Below are 19430 nucleotides of genomic sequence, written 5' to 3' on the forward strand. Positions count from 1 at the left end.
AAAAGAGTGAGGGGGGAATGAAAGAAGAGAGATGAAGGATGAAAGGAGAGAAGAGAAAAGAGAAAAGAAGAGAAGAGAGAAGAGAGAAGAGAAGAAAGAAGAAGGAAGCCAACATCAGCTAAAAGGAGAACACCTGAATATCTGATAATAGTATATTTATATAATATATTTAATATAAGGGAATCTTAAAATCTATAATGCAAGCCGCAAAAGATGAACGTCGAACAGATGGATCCTGATGTATACCATGAACACCAGCAGCACAAGGCTTGACATCCACTCCAGCCGAATAGCGACCAGCACCATATCGACCCGCAAATCCAGTCTTCACCTCCTCGAACTTCCGTTTCCTCGAAACCTCTAGGCCACCCAGACCAGCCTTCTGAACGATACCGAGATCTTCCAACCCCCCGTCAGAACCAACACCAAGAGACCGAGTGGGAGCATCACCAGTATCAACATCCAAAACCGTGCCTTTACCATCCTCCCCAAAAGCCCAAACTCTAACTCCACCCTGGGAAGACTGCAAAGCAAGCTCCACAGTCCCCTTAACAGACCCGATCTCCTTGCCATAGATCTTAAACGGCCACATCATAGCCGTGGGCCGATAGGAGACAGACAAAAGGAACTCCCAATCCCCATTCTGGTTTTGTACCAGACTCTCGCGCCGCTTGCGGGACTGCTCCGCGTCGACGTACCAGTCGAGTGCGAGATCACTGGCGCCCATTGTCCCGTCGGCTTGACGTTCACGTTCTTTGCGGATCACGTTGAATACATCCAAGGGGATGGAGTACAGCACGAGGCGGTCACCATAGGCTGCGACAACACGGAGACCCCAGCGGAGGTCGGAGCCCGCAGCGAAGGTTGTTGGGATTGGGAGGTCTGCTGGAGGTGGAGTTGTGTTTGAGGGAGATGGGGATGGGGGTGGTGTCTTGGTCTGTCCGTCTTGGGTATTTGAGAAAGGTGGCGGAACACAGACGAATGCGCGGGTTAGGTTTGTTGTCCCACCGATTGGAGCGTCGGTGCCGATGCATAGGAGGTTTGTGCGTGGCTCGATGAACATGATGTGGAAGCCGTCGTTGATGGGGACGGCGCGATAGTGGTGGCAATGTGTTGCGCGGACGAAGCTGCGGGATGGAGCGTGAGGAATGCGGCGACGATTGAAGGATTGAATATCTGCGAGGAAATGGAATTGGTTGTTTTTTGGGTCGAGTTTTGGGGATGATGTCGAGGAGGATGAAGCTGAAGGAGAGGGTGAAGGGGGGCATTTGCATTCGTGCAAGCCCGGTCCGGATAGTGAAGAAATGAGACGTAGCTCGCTGGGTGTTTCTGAGCTACTTGGGAGGAAATGAAGGATTTCGGAGGGTTGAGGGAGGGTGAAGTGTTTGCGTTGTTCATTGCGTTTTGTTTCGTTCACGCTGTGGATTTCGATGCCCGCGGCGCAGCCGAAGGCGACGATTGGCCGGCCAGGACAGAGAGCGACTGTCCGTGGTGGGTTGTCCACTGTGCAGATATTGTAGAAGAAGTGGCGGGATGAGGTGGCCGTTTTGCTATTGGAGTGAGATCCCTTGTTGGTTGAATCTTTGGCCCAAGCCATATCCAAGCTGCAGATCATACCGACACGGTTGCAAAGCAATGCAGCGATGGTAAATTGGGGCTTGCTGGTGTCTATGGCGGCTGAAAGAACATCGAACGGACATGAGATACGCGAGACTAGGGCCAAGTTACCATCGCTAAAGTTTGTTGCAGATGCTGGCCTAGACTTTCGACCCGAAAGACAATAAATATAGATCGTGCAGCCTGTCGTCACGAGCAGATAGTTGCTGCAACTGCTAATGCTGAAAGTTGACACCCCGGACCCTTTGCTTTCGGTCATCTGCAAAACGGGCTGAAGTCGAGTGCGGCGGGATGTTCTTTTTGTAGAATCAGTCAGACTTGAAAAGTCTACCACCGCGGTAGTCAAAAAGCCCGACTTCTCGACATTCAACTTTCGCCCCGAAAGGAGACATTCTGTCGCAAAGCGGCGGCTCATTCTCCAGACCTCACTCTCATCTAACCGGGAGATGCGTAGCGTTTGGCGGTCTTGCAACCATGCGTCCCACCACCCTGCTCTTTTAAGCATGTTCTCAAGTAGCCTGTGGTTCAGGCTAGTCCGCATCCACTGTGAGCATGTTCGTCGGGCATTGTCGAAGTCCCGCGGTGTCAGAATGGAGAAAATCTCCAGTAGGATCTCTGCTGGTGCAATATTTGCAGCGGGAGGGGACAATTTGCTCGTTGAATTGCATTTTGAGAGTTGTCGACTTTGTGACATGTACTTTGTCGCAGACTTATTCAAAATTGAGGATATTTGCCTCGTTGACCTTCGTTTGGTGTGCGTGATGGAGGCATTCGTGGACATCTGATGGGCCCAGTCTTGACTAGCAGACCGCAGCGCAGGCATGTTGATACACCCTTCCAGCAAAGAGAACGATCCAATATTCACCACTAGATCTCAGTCTCTTAGTTCAATTCCAGAACATTGCTTGGAAATCGGATATTGAAATTGTATCAATGTGAATTTGACGGCAATCAATTGATTGGCGTCCAGAACAGAAGTGCCTTCAGCAGTTGAAATACAACACGTAGCAAGATCCAAGATCGCAATTGAGTGACGGAAAGACCCGTGGAAAAGAGATCTCTCTAGACAATCAAGTCTAAACAGCACTAAGTGTCCAGCTGCGGATGAATCGTCTAGGTCACTAGTAAGCCCGCTGATCTGCAATCTCTCGAACCCAAACTTCCAGTAATTTTCAATTCAAGAGAAGAAAGTCCACTCACTTTTAAGAAAAGTCTATACACAGTTCACGATAATAAAGTTTGAATGAAGTACGTGCTAAGTGCAAGGTTGTATTGGCCTCACGTCTGAAAGCGGTGCAGCGACGGGAATTTGATGCGACAAAATGAAACCCGAGAGATTCGAGGGCGAGGCAAGGGCTGACTTGTTTAATTAAATACTGCACCTCACCATTTCCAGAGGCGATAACTAGATTAACTAGGTTTGCCGTTTGGTTAATTTTCAATTACAATTTACTGTTCTGACGTCGACATTTAACAAAGTAGACGGAGTTTAGGGCACCTAAGATGTACCTCGCGGAAATCCGACAAAAAGTGGATCACGTCAAGAGACATGTAAGAGACGTACATACCTATTTAGGTAGGTGATTAATACTAGTACAATTACAATCATGCAGTCATGCATTAAATGCAGCTACTGCCATTCCACCTTATTGGAATGGACATTTGGGCTGGAGGCAACGGGAGTGGTTTAGGGTTTGAGGATCCATGGGCCTAACTACCAAGCTTAACTTTGTGCATCGACTGTATTCGCTTTCCTTCCATGGTTCAATTCGATAATCCACTTACTAAGACACCGTAGTAGCCCTAGATCCCGGTTACAATTCAAGAAAAACCCCCCTCAATGTTCAAAAGGAACCAAGAACCCACTATCAATCTGCAACACTGACATTCCAGAGGATCTCGGGGGAAGAGAATTAAGGAATGCGCCCCGGATGCAGCGCATGGCTTGGCACTGATCGAACCTCACCGCTTACATGCATATGTCTCTCTAATCGTGTGATGATGATCACAACAATAAGACAATACTAAGATCCCTGAACAATCAGTATTTAGTTCAGGATATCCCACATTCCTCAACGTCCAAGGATAGTTTGTTTTGTCTCTGTTCTTTTTCTTACTGTTTCATCTCCTCACCGCAAGAGAGACAACTGTGTCATCCCCCACTGCTCAGGAATGCGCCCCGACCATGTGGACCCAAGGGATTCCAGAAGACGGTGATTCCGTAGGTGTTCGAGGTATGTCCGCACCGGAGGTTAGATCGATCCGAATTGCGACATTCGATCGGATGCAAAGAAGGGTTATTGGATGGATGATGTATTGTTTTTCAAATCGATGTCTATAGATCACAATTGTGATGTGGCCCCTAGCAGAATAATGTCTCAGGCCGCCTCATTGAGGTCAATCCTTCGAACACAATTTTTTCTTTGGAAAATTGTAACAATTTACATACATCCAAATACTTCTGCTTCCGCTGGAGAGGAAACGTGAAAGTTCAGCTTTCTCACCCGCTCTTTCTTTGGTTAGACTATGTATTGACTTCGTGCTCAGACACTGCCACGTTTCCCGCCGGCTTATTTTGGAACTCAGGAATGCGAGAAAAAAAGTAAACCTTAGCGAACCCGATTTGGATCTTTACCGAGGAATCCTAGATACGAGATGTGCCGCAGTTGGAGCCTGGATTGTGTTCCAAAAGGCAGCCGCTCACGCCTGACGGGTAGAAAGCGACAAAATTCAGGAATCGCCAATATTATACAGAATCTATATTCTACTTTGACATAAACACTGAAACATATAAACAAAAAGATTGGAAAATCAAATAACAAAAATCAATTACTGCGCGGGAGGGGAATAGCGAGGGACAAACGAGACGAGCCCGACAAAAGGAAAGTAAATATGTCACACAAGGATATCATAACCATGAAAACATATTAGAACAAGATAGTGAAATGCGAAGGTATCAAGATCGTAAAACATGATGGGTCAAAAACATATGTAAAAAAAAGAGTGTATTAACAAACGGTACAAGGGTAGAACATGCGAACCCGAATCTGCACAACCTGCGAGATCAAACGTTCGGTGTCTGATGAGCCTCGAAAGCGGACGCACCATTTCCATTGCCTCGAGTAGGGTGGCGACCAGGAAGCCAGGCAGCATGCAGCGGGATAATCAAGCTCGGGTTGACGTACTTCTTCAGCCGTAACTCAAGGTCCTGTCCGCCAATACGTATCGGAAGGCTATCGCGATCCAGGCCTGATGGCGGTGAGAGGGTCGACGATGACGACGGGGAGATATCGCCACCACCCGGCTGGTCCCGATTGATACTCTTGAGGGCAATAAATTTCATCAAGGGCTCGTATGTACGCCCAAACCAGTATGAAAACCAAACGGTGAAGCCTAGAAGTGGCACCAGGAGTAGCGACCGGGTGATGGCTCGGCGCAGAGCCAGAACGCCAATCATGGCCAGCTGGTGAACCAACAGCCCCACGAATACGCGGTTGCAAATCATTGGCCATGCGCGACCCGTGGAATGTTGCTGGTGATCCATGGCATACAGCAGTTGGTATTTGTAGATAAATTTGCCGATTGTGAAGTAGATCAGGCCGAATAGGCAGATCAGCCACGAGCTCGGGAACACACTGTAAACCACGCAGATAACCAATATCAAGATGGTTTGCGGGATGGAGAAACCGTAGCTAAACTTGGGAGGAGTTGACAGCTCCGCATATTCCCGTGGCGTGCGGGCCGACAGGAAGTGGAAGGGGTATAGTGCGACACTTCCGAATTCGAGCAGTCGGAAGGGGAAAAGGCCCAAACCCTGAAGAATCAACAGGTTGATGTAGAACGGAGCCAGGCCCTCGAGGGAATTGGCCAGTGCGAGGGCGATCGTTGTAGAATCTTTGAATGCATCCCGAAGACTTTCCCAGAACCCATAGAAACCACTTGCTGTTCCAAACACAGTGAACAGAAGGAACAGATTGAAGAACGAGAAGAAGAAGTTCTTAGAAATAACGGAGAGCTCAACATCACCACGTGACACCATTCCTTGGTTGTTCGAGAGCCCTGCAAAGATGGTCAGTGAGGTGAACGACTACATGAAGGGTAATGTTGAATGGGAAAACTTACACTCATACAGATAAGGGACAGCTACCGTCAACAGCGAGAATGCGAGGGTAGGCAATCCCGTTTGAACCAACGACTTGATGATCGGATGCTCCTGGAGGAACTCGGCCAACTGGGGGACAATCGTCTCAAGAGTCTTCAACTCCAGCAATGAGGCAATGGGAACCAAGAGCACAGACCAAAACACGGTGAGGAATGCAATGACGAAGGTGATGGACCAAGACTGAATCATTCGTCGAGTACGAGACAAGTAAGTATTTTTCCAAATAACATCTGCCGGCGCCGGCGCAAGTCGAGCGAACATTTGCATTGGGTGCGGATCAAGGATCGCCTGAACAAGCATTTGAGATGCGGCGATTGACTCCATCGTGACAAAAGCGATCTCTGTAGAAAGGTATTCTTTCTCTCGGGCATTTTGAATATGTTCATCAATCTTCCGTAGCTTTTCCTCGTAGTAATCGATTGCATCGATCATCCGGAAACGAAGCTTGAATGGACCGTACCAGATACGAACCTTGGGTCTTTCATTCGAATAACCCGAGACATCCTCGTTCTCATGTCCGGACAAGAGCCCGGACCGTTCATCGTCTGCATCACGGGGTTGTTGTTCAGTCAGCGGTAACGTATTTCCATCGCTCTTTGGGCGCTTGTATCCCATATGTTTTGTCCATGCTCTTTCAAGTTCACGGATGACCTTCATTCTCTCATCGATCAATTCGTCTAGCTCGCGCCACTGTCGGCACACCGTGATACTCTCAACGTTGCCGACTCGCAGGCCTTCCACAAATTCTTTGATCTTATCTTCGGTCCCCAAGTCGTGTGGGATCCCGGACAAGCGAATGGTGCGATCGGTGGTGCTGGTCTGATTTCCGAGATAGGTTTGTCGAGTGCGGATGATTACTTTTGTTTCATCAAGAAGCATGTAGATGGCCAATCCACTGAAGACATACGCGAACAAAACATAAATCCACAGATATGCAGGGTCTGTAACTGGCTTTTCCTTATCATTTCCACCAATTGAACTCATGGTCTCATTGCCGGGGACGTTATCCCAGCCAGGAACTCCATATTGGCCGGTGTATTTGTAGTGCATAGGGAGGATGATCGCAACAGCGAAGATAAAGACAGCCAAGAGGAATCGGATCGCAAACTTGAAGAAAGACAAGAACTACCCAGAAACCCAAGTTAGCAATGGTCCATTGTCTGGTAGAGAAGCCAAAGCATTCGAACATACCACATAAGCATCTAGGCCCGCAGACTGCAGCACTTCCTCTTCTGTAATCTGATGGAGAACGGGGATCCAACCGAAAAGGGTGTCCGGAAGTTCAGGTAACCGCGAAGCAGCATTTCTTTGTCGTCGTCGTGCGGCATACAACTCGGTCCATTTTGGTCGCAGGATCTAGAAATGAAACTATCAGCGGTGAACGAGACCCACACCTCATAGTGACAAAAGCACATACACAGAATGTCAAAAAGGCGCTGAGACCCAGTGCGGAGCTAATCACAAATTGCGTGTACAGATCGCGCTGTTCTTTTAACTGATCTTCCCACCGCCTCTTGCTTCCATCGTCGGGTTTATCGGCAAGCAATGTCAACACAGCGGAGGCCGCTGATGCCGTAAGAGACATGACTCTGTTTTATAAGGGGTCTCCGCACTCCGGCTTTCCGTGGTGGCTTCGACGACCGAGGGGCTGTCGGAGCTTGTGGTTCGTCAAGGGCATGCGGCAGATTTCCGTTGATCACCGAAATGACTGACGTCAGGGAGATGGGATGGTCAACTGTTGGAGACGATTTGACTGCTGCTTATGCCGCGATTATTGTTCGAGACTTTCGCTTTGGTTTTCGAGAGGAGGTTGTGAACAATCGGCGAATTTCCCCCTTTGTTTTTCTGCTTTTCATCAAACCTTCCCCAAGGTTCAATGACGGGCTTCCGGAGCCGGCTGCATTTGGATGAGTCATCATTTATGCGCATAACCCGGGGATTCATCCATTGTATGATCTATGCATTGTACTTCTACTTGTTTTGTACATTGACTCAATTTTGAAATGCTTTACATAGATCATCTAGTTTAAATTGCAATACATCTGACGCGGTGTAACTATGAATCTAATTAAAATGCTGGAAGGAAATCTCTCAATGCAAGATATCTACCATGTGTCCAGGGGAATATCCAATCAATCGTGTATCCAAAAGTCAGAAACTAAATCTAGGAATGCTTGGATGCATCATAGTAAAGGTCAAGCAGACATGCGGCGGACCAGGTCTGGGTAGGTGACTATATTTTATGTTAGCATCCTGCACAAATTGATATATATATCAAAACAAATGTAACTCACCGAATCATTACAATACTCTCCAGCTTTGTTCGTCAATTCTTGTAGCCCCTTCCAAGGGCTCTCCCGCAATGCCTTCTTGCAACCGTCAAGTCGTCGGGTGACTTGCTGGAAGCATTCAGTCCGTTCCTCAGGCGTCTTTCGGCGCAGGAGATCGAAATGTAATAGAGCACGGAGGAAATAACCGCGTTGCCAGACCCATTCTGGACCCTGATGGTAATTGCGACCCTTGGCAGTTGCGAAATCATCCGAGTCATCGGAGTTTATGTAGTTTGGGCGGTAGTTGAGATCGGATGGGTCCAGTGTCGACATGCCCACAGGGCCCACAATTGTGGAGTCGGCAATCGATAGAGTGACGAGAGCCTTTGCAGGGGTGAATAGCTCTGGAGCGACTGACATTGCGATGGGGAAGTTGGCACGGAGCTGGTAGTCTTCGTAGGGCTTGCCAGACTTGTACAAATCCTTGTAGATTCCTCGGCGGTTGACGATTTTCGGGTCCACGTCATACTGACTGTCTTCGCTGGGATCGAGGGGAACAAAGTAGCACCGCTCGAAGTTGTCCTTAATTTTGCGGGCCCATTCGGCAAAAGTGATTTTCTTGCCGTCGCCGATATCCACGCCCTCATGGGGATACCCCTTGGATTCGTGGAGACGTGCCACCCACGCCAGAGCGCTGTAAGCGAGACCGGTAATCTCAATAGCAGCACCATCTCGGGGAGTTCCAGGGAAACCCTTGTTTCCTGCCTTGGTGCTCTCTCCCATCTTGTCTTGCCAAGTACCACAGTTATCCTGGTTGCCACCGAAAATCAGGCCCGTTTCCCAGTCAACCTTCACGTCGATCTGGAAGCCTCCGGGTTTCATCTGACGATCAAGGTCGGGGCCAGCGTTGTATTCTCTGAAAGATATGCCAGAGGCGTGTCTTTGGAACACTTCCTGGACGCATTCGAGAAGAGTTGGGGACTGAGAGTATGCCCGAGAATCATCGAAGGGGAACCAAGTATCGTCATAAGGCAAGAATCGTCTTGGAACTTTCTCCTGCAAGATATCAATCCCATTGGGCGCAATTTCGATAAAGTCCTGGATCGCCTGCATGAAGAACCAGACGGAGTCCCGAGAGTTGTATCGTGGCAATTTTCCACTGCTCAGCAGATTGGGAATCATGCCATGCTTGAGCACACTCGCAAAAGCGATAATATGCTCCATGGCATCATCAAAGCGTTGAGTGCAAAGGAATAACCCACGGATAGAGATGAAAATATCTCTTCCCCAGCATCTTGCCCATTCAACTGCAAAATGAGGCAGTCCGGCTGCAAGACTGGGGACCATCTTGCTGGGCCACAAGGATGCCGATTTCACATAGCCAGTTTGTTGAACACTGACCATAGCCAATTGATGAATGAATTCCTGGCCATGCCGCACATTGTCTCCAAGGAGATGAATACCTCTCTTCCACGCAGCATTGTATGCAACCTGCAGAATGATTGCAAAATACCTTGGGAAAAGGAAGTTGGGCAAGTTGCGGACAGTGCCGAACTTTTCACGTAGCCATGCGGCAGGCTTTTTCAATGCAACATATCCTTCCTTGGAAGCTGCCTTCTCCATGCGACCAATGATGTAATCCAAAGCCCACTGACCCTCTCGTAAGTGATCGCAGAGTGGGTGGCCAAGTTGGTTATACTTGATGATATCCTCAAGAACACTCCACCAGCCCTGAAGACCAGCATAGACCATAGGATCATGCTTTGGAATGCTGTAAATACCATCCTGACCGTCACTATAGTCTCTCTCTTCAGCTTCACACCGGTATAGCACAAAGTTCAGATCAATCAAGCTGAGCTCAGAGAATGCGTCATCCGCGCCATTGGCGAGGTTGTTTTCAAATCCATCGGCATGATCTGCGCCGGGAATCCATGTCTCAAAAAGAGCAATGGAACCGGGAACAAGGGACTCCAGTACGGATATTTTGACATCTTTGTCGTTTTGCTCGATCTTGGTGCCTTCTATGTCGCGGGTATGGCTGGGAAGACCCTTCAAATATTTGTCATCGGCCAGGACCTTCGCCTTTGTTTCATCGTTCGCATCAACCTCAAGCTGCCACGATCCGATATGTTTGGCACTGGTACCGGCAATATGAGTAGGGGCGAGAATCGCGCCACTCTCATTGCCGGGGAATGCAGTATGTGCGACCAAGAAGATACCTTTTCTGGTCTTGGGGTGGACTCTGTGGACAGTGATGAACTCACCGTCGTGATGGATGTGAGTTTCGTCATAGCCTTCGACTCCCATAATAGTGTGGAGTTCGTTCAGAAGCTTCTTGACACCACCAATTCCACCCTCTCCAGATCCGACGACCAGACTATCGGAATCTGAGGAGTGGGAGACATATTGTCGAGTCTCGTGGACGAGATCGATGAGTTTGGGATACACCTCGTCGTAGCCCATCACGCTTCCAGTCGCGGAGGCACACATTGCCACAAGAGCAGCATTTGGAAGAGTGTCTCTGGCGTCGCGTTTCTGAGCAGGGAGCTCATTGTCATGGGTACAGTCCATGAACAAGGCTGGCACTGGACAGGGTCGAACATGAGTGATCCTTTCGTCAGTCTTGCCAGACCTAGCTGACGCAATAGCATGGCTACTGCCAGCAGAAGGTAAATCCATCTCGAAGCTACCGATTGGCTGACCCCCATGACGGTGAACGAGGCGACTCAGCTCTTCTGTGCTCCAAGCCTGCATGGCCTCGCGAATCAGAGCATTGATACCCAAGCGTTTGACGAAGACATAGTCGGCCTCCTCCGAGCCCGTAAAGAGTTCCGCAAACACAGTCAAGTCAGGCCGAACTTTGCGAGCTTCGTCCAGCAAATACTCTGCAACCACCAGCGGCGTCGAATGGCAATTATCAATTCGGAAACCACTGAAGTACTTGGCCATAAGGCGGGTATACTGCGTCATAAAGTCCCAGAGGAAAGGACTATCTTCGGGGGAGGATCCGTATCGAAGCTTTACGCAATCACCCCACACAATAACTTCGCGCCGTAGGTAGGCCCTGGAATCGGGCCCGGCGTTATCTTTCATCGCGTCGGCATTCCAGATCCAACCGTTATTGACCAAAGCCAGAGCTTTGGGGTCGTGTTTCTTCGTGACATCATTGACAGGTAGGCGGGTAAAGTAAGTCTCAATCAATGGGTTTTCTTTGGTGACAGGGCCCATCTTGGGACCATGATCCTCAATTCTGAGATACTTGATGCGGTTGAACAGTTGGTCCATAATAACATCAACGTCTGCATCATACTCCTTGTAGAATGGCAAGTTGGCCTCATCGAGGAGCTGGGACAGAGAGGCTTCGACCTCGTCGAGGTTGGTGTGTCCCTCATCGTAATCACCAAAAAGGATATTTAAAGCAACTGCTCCAAAATTTGGGTCGACAGCACGGCCATATCGTCCGAGAACCTGCTTGACGGATGGAATTCCAATCTCACGGAGAACGTTGGCTTGTTGCGTGAGCGACCAGTTTTTGAACTGCTGCATCTCATCCCGTTCGACGAGCGCAGGATCGATGTCTGCATTGATCCATTGATCCAAAATGTTCTTAACGTTATTCTTTACGTCGAGAACATAAAATTCCCATAGACGAATTCCATCAATGGCTTGCTTGCGTGCCGCGTTCATCACGGTCACCAGATCTTCCTCCGTTTTGAACTCCGTCGGGAGACCGACGCCCTGGAGGCTATCGCCAAATTTCAAAAGCGCCGAGTCCAGCTCGAGTGCTGCCTCCAGCCATGGCGCGGTCTCCACGCTGTAACCAGACTCGGGATGCTCCTCCAGCCACTTGCTATTATGAGCTGTGTGGTTCCAGACCACATCCGTCAATGTGAGAAGACCATAATCTTTCTCCATCTTCGCGACCAATGACGCGACATCATCTTCTCCATTAGGGAAAAAGTCGCTGTCGAATGTCAATTGATCAAAAATACTGTAGGGCGAGTTGGATGCGCCACGCTGCATGAGAGGTGTGAAATGAACCATGTTGTAGTTCCGCTGACCAATTCCACGAAGGTGTCTGTCCCAGTCTGTAGGATATTGACCCATAAACTTTGAGATCACCGAGAAAATAGAGAGTGCATTGAGCGGCAAGTCTTTCCCCTGGAGGGTAAGTTTAGGCGACACATCAATGTAGTGAACAGGCGTCTGAGTTGGCTTCGGAGCAGGAACGTCCTCGACTGAGAACTCTGGCAGCGGAGAAAATGTTGTGTAAAAAGCAAACGCTCCCGCGAATGTCACAGGGATATCGATCTGAATGTTCTCATTGAAGTTTGGCTGCAGTCTGCTTCTGTTCAGTAACCGCCACTTTCAATATAGAGAGCATATAAGGACTGGGAAGATCTACCTGAACTCCCGGAATGAGTAACGTTCAAAGGACTTTCCCTCCTCGGGAATATTCACCCAGAGACTGCCTTGTCGGCAAATGGAGCTCGTTCCTTCAATAATGAATCGAAGCACGTATCCAGATTTCGGCGGCGGGGCCAAGTAAATGTAGCCACCGGGTACATCTGGAGAACCATCATCCTTCAATGGAAGCAAGTAGACCTGGCGTGAGGAGGCCATTGCGATAGGTCGATAACGGTTGGATGAATCCGGGATCTAAACCAACGGATCGTGAGAGTACAGGAGAATCTGGAACGATTCACCCTACTTCCACTGCGATAGTGAAGAGAACAGTGAGGTGAGACTTCAGAGAATATTTAAGGAGAAAAAAAAAAGGAATTGAAAAGCAGGGAAGGAAAAGTCGGGGACAGAGGACCCAGCGTTCCCCTCATATGTTCCTGGAGAAAGCCCAGACCGCGCGGGGAATGACATCATCCATTTTCCTTGGTATTCTTAGCTGCCAACACATCTGCAGGGCTATAACACACCTACGTCGATGTACATCGAATTGTATGCATGAATCGAACAGTCTTAGATTCAAATCAGATGTCTAGAATATAATCCGCATGAAGTTCATAAATACAGGTCATGAAAGTCTATACAATGTCCAATGCCCAATGCCCAATCCCAGCCCAAATTATAATCGTGCAGCACTGAACCGAGCGCCATTATCCTCGCCATTGGAATTTTGTGATGCAGAAATCGGGGCTCGGGCCTGAGGAGGGCTATAAGGGAACCAAAAGTTTGATAAGTAACACGAACATAACAAAGAGACATTAGATGGGACTTTTTTTTACCGCTCAATGTAAGAAGGAATCTCCTCGACCTTCATGGTTCCCTCCAAAATACCTGTGAAACGTTAGCTTGGATCGAGTGGTCACACGGGGGAGGGGGGTGGGAATCTCACGGAAAACAGCAGTGAACAGAGGGAACTCATGCTCCATGCCCTGGTTCTTCAGGAAGCTGTTGACTTCCACAGCAGTCAGGGTACCCTGCAACTTCTGGCCGTTGAGCTCAGTCCTCTCGATCTCCTCGATAGGCTGGTTGCGCTCAACACTGTACTTGGCACATCGGAAGTTACGACCACTGCTGGAGCTGGTGATCAAATCTGCCACACCGGCACTCTCATCGGTGAAGGTGCGGTTGTCAATCGTGGCGCTGAAGAAGGTGTCTCCGAACTTGACCATCTCCATCAAGCCCACGCGCATGATAGCAGCCTTGGCGTTATCACCCCATCCCATGCCGACAACCCAACCAGCGGCCAGAGCAACAACGTTCTTAAGGGCGCCACTGATAGACACACCAGCAACATCGTTGACAACACGCACGTGGAAGTAATGGCGGTGGAACAGAGTCTTCAGCACGGCATGGTCGACAGGAGGATATTCTGACGGCAGGGCCTGCAACTTGACCTCCGAGATTTGACCCGAGGTATCCTTGTGCTGGAACTCCACCAAGTTGGTTGTGGAGGAAGAAGGTGACCGCTGGGGAGTGGGTACCTGGGAGTCCATGTGTGGGGGGTCGTAGGCGACGCTGGTCTCGGACCACTTCTCTTGGGCGACCTCATTGGCGATGTTTGCGCCAGACAGGGCACCACAATAGATGCCAAGGATTCTGCCAATGGTCTCAGAGAAGAGATGGATACCTGTTCCGTTGACGTCCACACCCTTAATGCAAGAAATGCCACGGGCGTAGGGGAGGATCTTGCCCTTGATTTGTTCGCAGGTCTTAATGATGAATTGATGAGGCAAGTTGAAGATAAGAAGTGTGCTGTCTTTCACCGCATCCTCTAGGGACGGGTTCGCGTGCAGGTTGACTGGCAACTGGATTCCTGGGAGGTACTTGACATTCTCATGGACATTGTTAATCACCTCAGTCAATTTCTGGGGGCCAGTGTTTGAGGCATTGTAGTTCTTAGAAGTCTGCGGAACCTCGACATTCTCCTCAAATACCCACATCTCTACCTTCTCCTCGAAGAGGTCGGGGTTGCTGGCCGCATTTTCGGCAACGATCTTGGCGATGGCGCAGCCCCTATCGAGTAACACAATTAGCATAAATCCACCGCCCTTTTTAGGAACTGATCTCTTACCAGTTACCGGAGCCCACCACCGTGATCTTGTGCTTGCGCTGATAAGGAGCGATAGAACCCATGGTGTGTGTAGAAGAAACAATTGATCTGCGGGAAAGAGGTCCGGAGAAGGTGGATTTAAAAGGCAAAGAAGAAATCGGCGGGGGCAAACGGTGTGGATTTATGAATCGGGTCTGGAACCGGGTGGCTGACCGGGCGAGTGACCGAGGTCGAAATGCGGTCGAGGTGTGAGGAACGCAGATCCGACGTAGGTTGAGACGTATATCCATACAAGTTATCGTGTTGGGATCCCCCCCAATGATTTCAGCCTTTTTCGGGATTGCCTTCTCACCACCAATTCTGATGTCACCGGAAAGCCGTCGAAATTCGGAGAGGCAATTTAGCGCACGAGAACCTTGATAACGTCAGTCAAAGCGGACTTTTGTTTTTTTCTTTTTCCTTTTTGCCTGACACACACATAGACTAATTGATCTGAAGAGCCAAACAACGTTGAGTTCCTGGAGAAAACAGTGGGTAGAGTGGACCCAGGCGGTGAACAATTGGAGTCGGGGTTTCGCTTTTCCCGTCGCAAATTCGTCTTTCGTTGCTCCCCGCTGTAGATCTCACATGCCAACATGGTAAGCTGCACTATTACTTATCTTGTTCCACTCTCAGCCGGTTAATTATCGTTCTATCTTCACAGGCTCCTATTCGCAAATCAACGAAAACTGCCTCGGGCAGAGGCGCGATAACCAAACCCGATGTCTTTGGTGACGAATTTCGCACAAGCAAGAGGGATAAACGTCAGATCAAACATGCTGCCCTCGTGTCTAAGATTGAGAAAAATTCTCAGAAGACTCCAAAGCGTCGACGAGCGTCAAAAAAGCTTGTCGCTAACCTCGAATCCTTGGCCGATGCCTTGCCCGAGGCTGAAGAATCTACCGATGCCGCCAGTCAAGTGAACGTGATCAAGCAGAAGACCCTGAGACACAAGCCAGGTGCCCTGAAGCGCCGGGAAAAACTCGAGAAATTGGAGCGAGACCGCTTCAACAAGAACTTGACCGAGATGTCGAACATCACATCAGCCCCGGCTGCCAATACTGGCGAGGCGAGTACCGAGTCGAACCCAACGGCCGGTCGGTGGTCGGCTCTCCGTAACTTCATCTCACAAACGATGGAACAACAGCCTGTGTTCAAGCCGAATAAATAAGGGTGGTTAGGATGAATATGAAAATTCCTCGGTCGGTGACCGAGCCACCACTGTGGTTACTGCTAGCCGTGAATATTTGTCTAACAGGTGAACTCTGGCAATAACACGAAAAGAAGTGCATCCAGAGACCCTTCTAAAAGTTGAGTTTTAAGCAAATACATTGGGGTGTACTGCGCTTAACCAAAACACGATTGAACCACTTGCTTCTATTGGATCTGAACGGTGAAATTCACACCTGGTTCCAAGCAGTTCTTGCGGCTCAAGCTTTCCTATATTCCTGCGGAATACAACGCCTTCCGGGGCCACGGACGCCATCGACCAGCCCTCGACATTAGAAAACAATATCCAAATACCCATCATTGTCATCAAAGAGCTGCACCTATCTTACTATTTTACCCTCTCTCGACCCGTAGGTGTCAGAACTGGATTTGCAACATCTCTAAAATTGAAAGCTGGCTAGAAACCCAGCTTATGACCTCAAGCGCAATCCCGCATAATCCCAATCTCAGCTGCTCAACTATTTCCGGAAGGTTCAAAATCAGTCAGATCCCATACCTGCTTAGAAATATAGAGACAAGGATCTCTGTCTTCTCGAAATGCCCCTACACCTTTATTTTCTTGGTTGAAATAAACACCCATCTTGGCGTCGCCACGAATGCACCAGAGGGATTCGTCATTAGTGGCACTATTGCTAGCATACTGTCGTGCAACCTTGAGTTGCGTTAGTGGTCCAATCTTGTGCGATCGCTAGATCAGTAATGACTTTTCTTCAAGCTTGGTTGACAGGGCTGTTGATTTTGTTGGCGTGAGCTGAGACTGCTCTATTTGCCACCACACATTTATGCGGTGCCCCCTGTGCCACATTGGAGGCTACTGGAGGATTACACCGGGAGTTTCTGTGTAGGTACCGTTTGTCGAATGGGCGTGCTGTAGTTCGTCACTGAATATTTGACGCGAGACTTGTTGTGTTTGGGTGTTATTTCATTCCTAATTTTACTATGGATAATTATAGATAGTTGCTCTGTATTTGAATGTTGCTATGATTTGAGGGTTAACCTCGAGGCAAATATAAATGTAGTGTGGGCTTTGAGCACCAAATATTGCTCCTGATTTGCTTCGATTTCATCATCAACTTACATTCTCAATTATCTAAAAATATATTTAAAAAGAGCATTTAAAAAGACCAAAAAGACATGAGAAGTGGATAGATAATTGTAGTTGACTTTATCCGTGAATAGCCGGACCACCTGTTCATCAGGCAGATGACTCATCAGATAAGATCACCTGCGGGGAAAGCTATCCGGTATCTGATCCATCGCTCTCCAATCCTCCGAGGTCCTTCCTTACTTTGTGATTTCAGGGCTCTCTATCCGTCTCTCATAAACCCCTTGTAACTTACTGGCGCCCAGCAATGCTGTGGCGGCATTTTCAACGTCGCCTCCCGGCCACCTTGGGTCGTCGTGACACTGTCCGGTGTCGGCTTCCTCAATCATACAACTGGTCCACGCGCCAACTTTCTAGCTCCTCCACCACTTTTCCGACATTATCTCAATTCAACCGGTCAGAATTCACAAGCCAGCCATTTACTGGTAGCTATGAAACTGGAGTCCCTACTCCCGGGCCATTAGGATCAACTCCGGCCTTTGGCGCCCCCCGCATCACACCGAAAGTGTTAAAGCAATATCTCGATCAATATGTTGTCGGTCAGGATCGCGCAAAGAAAGTGCTCAGTGTTGCCGTGTACAATCACTATCAGCGCGTGCAAGAGTTAGTCCGCCAGGAGGAAGAAGCAGCCGAGGCTCTCGCGAAGCGTCAGCGGAGGGAAGCACTCGAGATTCATCCCTTAGACGGTATATTACCTATTGATTTTTGATGCTGTCGCTTATTTTCTAATCTACTTTTCGATACAGCAGATATTACAGGCGCGCAGAAAACTGCCAGCATACCTCAGACCCCCAAATCCCGCTCAAACACGCCCTTGGAGCAAGCAGATCTCGCCGATGCCTCGCCCCTACACCTTGAAAAGTCCAATGTTCTGTTACTTGGTCCATCTGGTGTAGGAAAGACACTTATGGCAAAGACTCTTGCTCGGGTTCTTTCTGTGCCTTTTAGTATTTCCGATTGTACTGTATTCACCCAAGCCGGTTACATTGGAGAGGACGCGGAAATGTGTGTTCACCGACTTTTGGCGGCTGCAGACTACAATGTGGAGCAGGCAGAGCGTGGAATTATTGTCCTTGACGAGGTGGACAAGATTGCAGCTGCGAAGGTTAGTCATGGCAAAGATGTCGGTGGTGAAGGAGTACAGCAGGCGCTTCTCAAGATCATTGAAGGCACAACAGTGCAGGTCCAGGCCAAGCCAGAGAAGAATCCCCGCGCCACTAGTGCCCCGAATAGCTTCCCATCCAACAGTCCCTTGGGGAATGGGCCATTCCAACCCAATAACCCCAATCCAGGCGCCAAGGGAGAAGTGTACAATGTGCGCACGGACAACATCTTGTTCGTGTTCTCTGGCGCCTTCGTTGGACTGCACAAAGCGATCATGGACCGAATATCTCGTGGGTCCATAGGCTTTGGTCAGCCAGTTCGGCCCGCCTCGAACACTAGTGATTTCCCTGGCTCGCCAAATATCTCTACCAACCAGCCACTTCCAATCCTCCCAGGGTCTGAGGAAGAAGCGCTGTATAAGAAGCACCTCCCCTTCTTCTCCTCTGCCTCGCCAGCCGGTTCTGGCGCCGAGCCAACCTATTTCAACGCACTCGACCTGTTAACACCCTCAGACCTGCAAAGCTACGGCTTCATCCCTGAGCTGATTGGGAGGATTCCCGTCACCGCCGCTCTTTCTGCACTATCCCAACCCTTGCTTATGCGCATCCTAACCGAACCCCGCAACTCCCTTCTAGCCCAATACACAACCCTATTCTCCCTCTCGGGTATCGAGCTGCGCTTCACCACAGCGGCACTCCACAAGGTTGCCGGAAATGCCTTCACAATGGGCACCGGCGCACGCGCGCTACGAACTGAGATGGAGACCATCCTCAGTGACGCCATGTTTGAAGCGCCCGGCTCGAGCGTGAAATTCGTCCTCGTGACCCAGGCTGTGGCCGAGCGCAAGGAACAGCCCATCTACCTTGCCCGTGGACAGGGTGGACGTTTCCATGCTATGATTTCCGCCGAGGAAAGTCAGTGGGAAGCAAAGACTCGCGGGGAGAAAAAAGACCAGGATCAAAAGACTAAGACGCATGATGATGCGGATGGCTCCAATGCGTCGAACTTCCAGGAGTACCAGAATCGAGCCACTGGTTGAGTGTAAATAAATGGTATGCATTCATCTCATCCCCGGCGACTATTTTTATCTTTCCGGGTGTTGTTCTTCATGTCCCAGTTGCATTGGCGGCAATTAGCGTGCAGTTTAGCAAAACTATACTTTCTGAAATTCCGAACGTTCACATGATAGGTCTCCCATTACTGATCAAACATTGGATCTCATATTTGAATGTAAGTGGGCAAAATTAGGTGTTCTACACGATTACACGTCTCCTATGTAGAATTCCATGGAATTTTGGGTTCATTTCATGGCCTCGTAGCTTTCATAGCTTTCTAGGTATAATACATTCAAGAACAAACTGACGGGGGTATCATAAAAGATTGCGCAAGAAG

General features: G+C 49.2%; 6 protein-coding genes across 6 annotated transcripts; 2 read left to right on the plus strand and 4 right to left on the minus strand.

Moving 5' to 3' along the window:
- Positions 1-169: 169 nt before the first annotated feature.
- On the minus strand, positions 170-2440 carry N7455_005226 (F-box protein; the record flags this gene model as incomplete). The annotated part of the gene is made up of 1 exon (XM_040955441.2): positions 170-2440. The coding sequence occupies one exon, from the start codon at positions 2438-2440 to the stop codon at positions 170-172; it is 2271 nt and encodes a 756-aa protein (XP_040814217.2).
- Positions 2441-4681: 2241 nt separating this feature from the next.
- Positions 4682-7364, minus strand: N7455_005227 (putative DUF221 domain protein; the record flags this gene model as incomplete). Its single annotated transcript, XM_040955314.2, has 4 exons — positions 4682-5676; positions 5740-6904; positions 6971-7135; positions 7197-7364. The coding sequence occupies 4 exons, from the start codon at positions 7362-7364 to the stop codon at positions 4682-4684; spliced, it is 2493 nt and encodes an 830-aa protein (XP_040814091.2).
- Positions 7365-7943: 579 nt separating this feature from the next.
- N7455_005228 (putative glycogen debranching enzyme Gdb1) lies at positions 7944-12672 on the minus strand (the record flags this gene model as incomplete). The annotated part of the gene is made up of 3 exons (XM_040955416.2): positions 7944-8012; positions 8074-12391; positions 12455-12672. The coding sequence occupies 3 exons, from the start codon at positions 12670-12672 to the stop codon at positions 7944-7946; spliced, it is 4605 nt and encodes a 1534-aa protein (XP_040814156.2).
- Positions 12673-13052: 380 nt separating this feature from the next.
- N7455_005229 (glycerol-3-phosphate dehydrogenase family protein) lies at positions 13053-15025 on the minus strand. Its single transcript, XM_065604985.1, has 3 exons — positions 14582-15025; positions 13400-14523; positions 13053-13341 (listed from the first exon to the last, which is right to left on the minus strand). The coding sequence occupies exons 1-3, from the start codon at positions 14848-14850 to the stop codon at positions 13286-13288; spliced, it is 1449 nt and encodes a 482-aa protein (XP_065461885.1). The 5' UTR covers positions 14851-15025; the 3' UTR covers positions 13053-13285.
- Positions 15026-15195: 170 nt separating this feature from the next.
- N7455_005230 (FAM207/SLX9 family protein) lies at positions 15196-15770 on the plus strand (the record flags this gene model as incomplete). The annotated part of the gene is made up of 2 exons (XM_065604986.1): positions 15196-15198; positions 15264-15770. 2 exons carry the CDS (start codon positions 15196-15198, stop codon positions 15768-15770), a joined length of 510 nt encoding a protein of 169 aa, XP_065461886.1.
- A 1324-nt stretch (positions 15771-17094) lies between these two features.
- N7455_005231 (putative ATP-dependent Clp protease) lies at positions 17095-19216 on the plus strand. The gene is made up of 2 exons (XM_040955477.2): positions 17095-17620; positions 17681-19216. Exons 1-2 carry the CDS (start codon positions 17182-17184, stop codon positions 19075-19077), a joined length of 1836 nt encoding a protein of 611 aa, XP_040814048.1. The 5' UTR covers positions 17095-17181; the 3' UTR covers positions 19078-19216.
- The last annotated feature ends 214 nt before the right edge of the window (positions 19217-19430 follow it).

The sequence above is a fragment of the Penicillium solitum genome (assembly GCF_028829755.1).
Source record: "Penicillium solitum strain IBT 25940 chromosome Unknown utg000003l_segment0_segment0, whole genome shotgun sequence".
Classification (NCBI taxonomy): Eukaryota; Fungi; Ascomycota; class Eurotiomycetes; order Eurotiales; family Aspergillaceae; genus Penicillium; species Penicillium solitum.

Coding starts and splice junctions, on each gene's coding strand:
- N7455_005229 (XM_065604985.1), bottom strand. CDS start 14,850: ATGGATATACGTCTCAACCTACGTCGGATCTGCGTTCCTCACACCTCG. Junction 14,524..14,581: donor GTGGTGGGCTCCGGTAACTG/GTAAGAGATCAG, acceptor GTTACTCGATAG/GGGCTGCGCCATCGCCAAGA. Junction 13,342..13,399: donor TCTGTTCACTGCTGTTTTCC/GTGAGATTCCCA, acceptor AACGTTTCACAG/GTATTTTGGAGGGAACCATG.
- N7455_005231 (XM_040955477.2), top strand. CDS start 17,182: ATGCTGTGGCGGCATTTTCAACGTCGCCTCCCGGCCACCTTGGGTCGT. Junction 17,621..17,680: donor CGAGATTCATCCCTTAGACG/GTATATTACCTA, acceptor TTTTCGATACAG/CAGATATTACAGGCGCGCAG.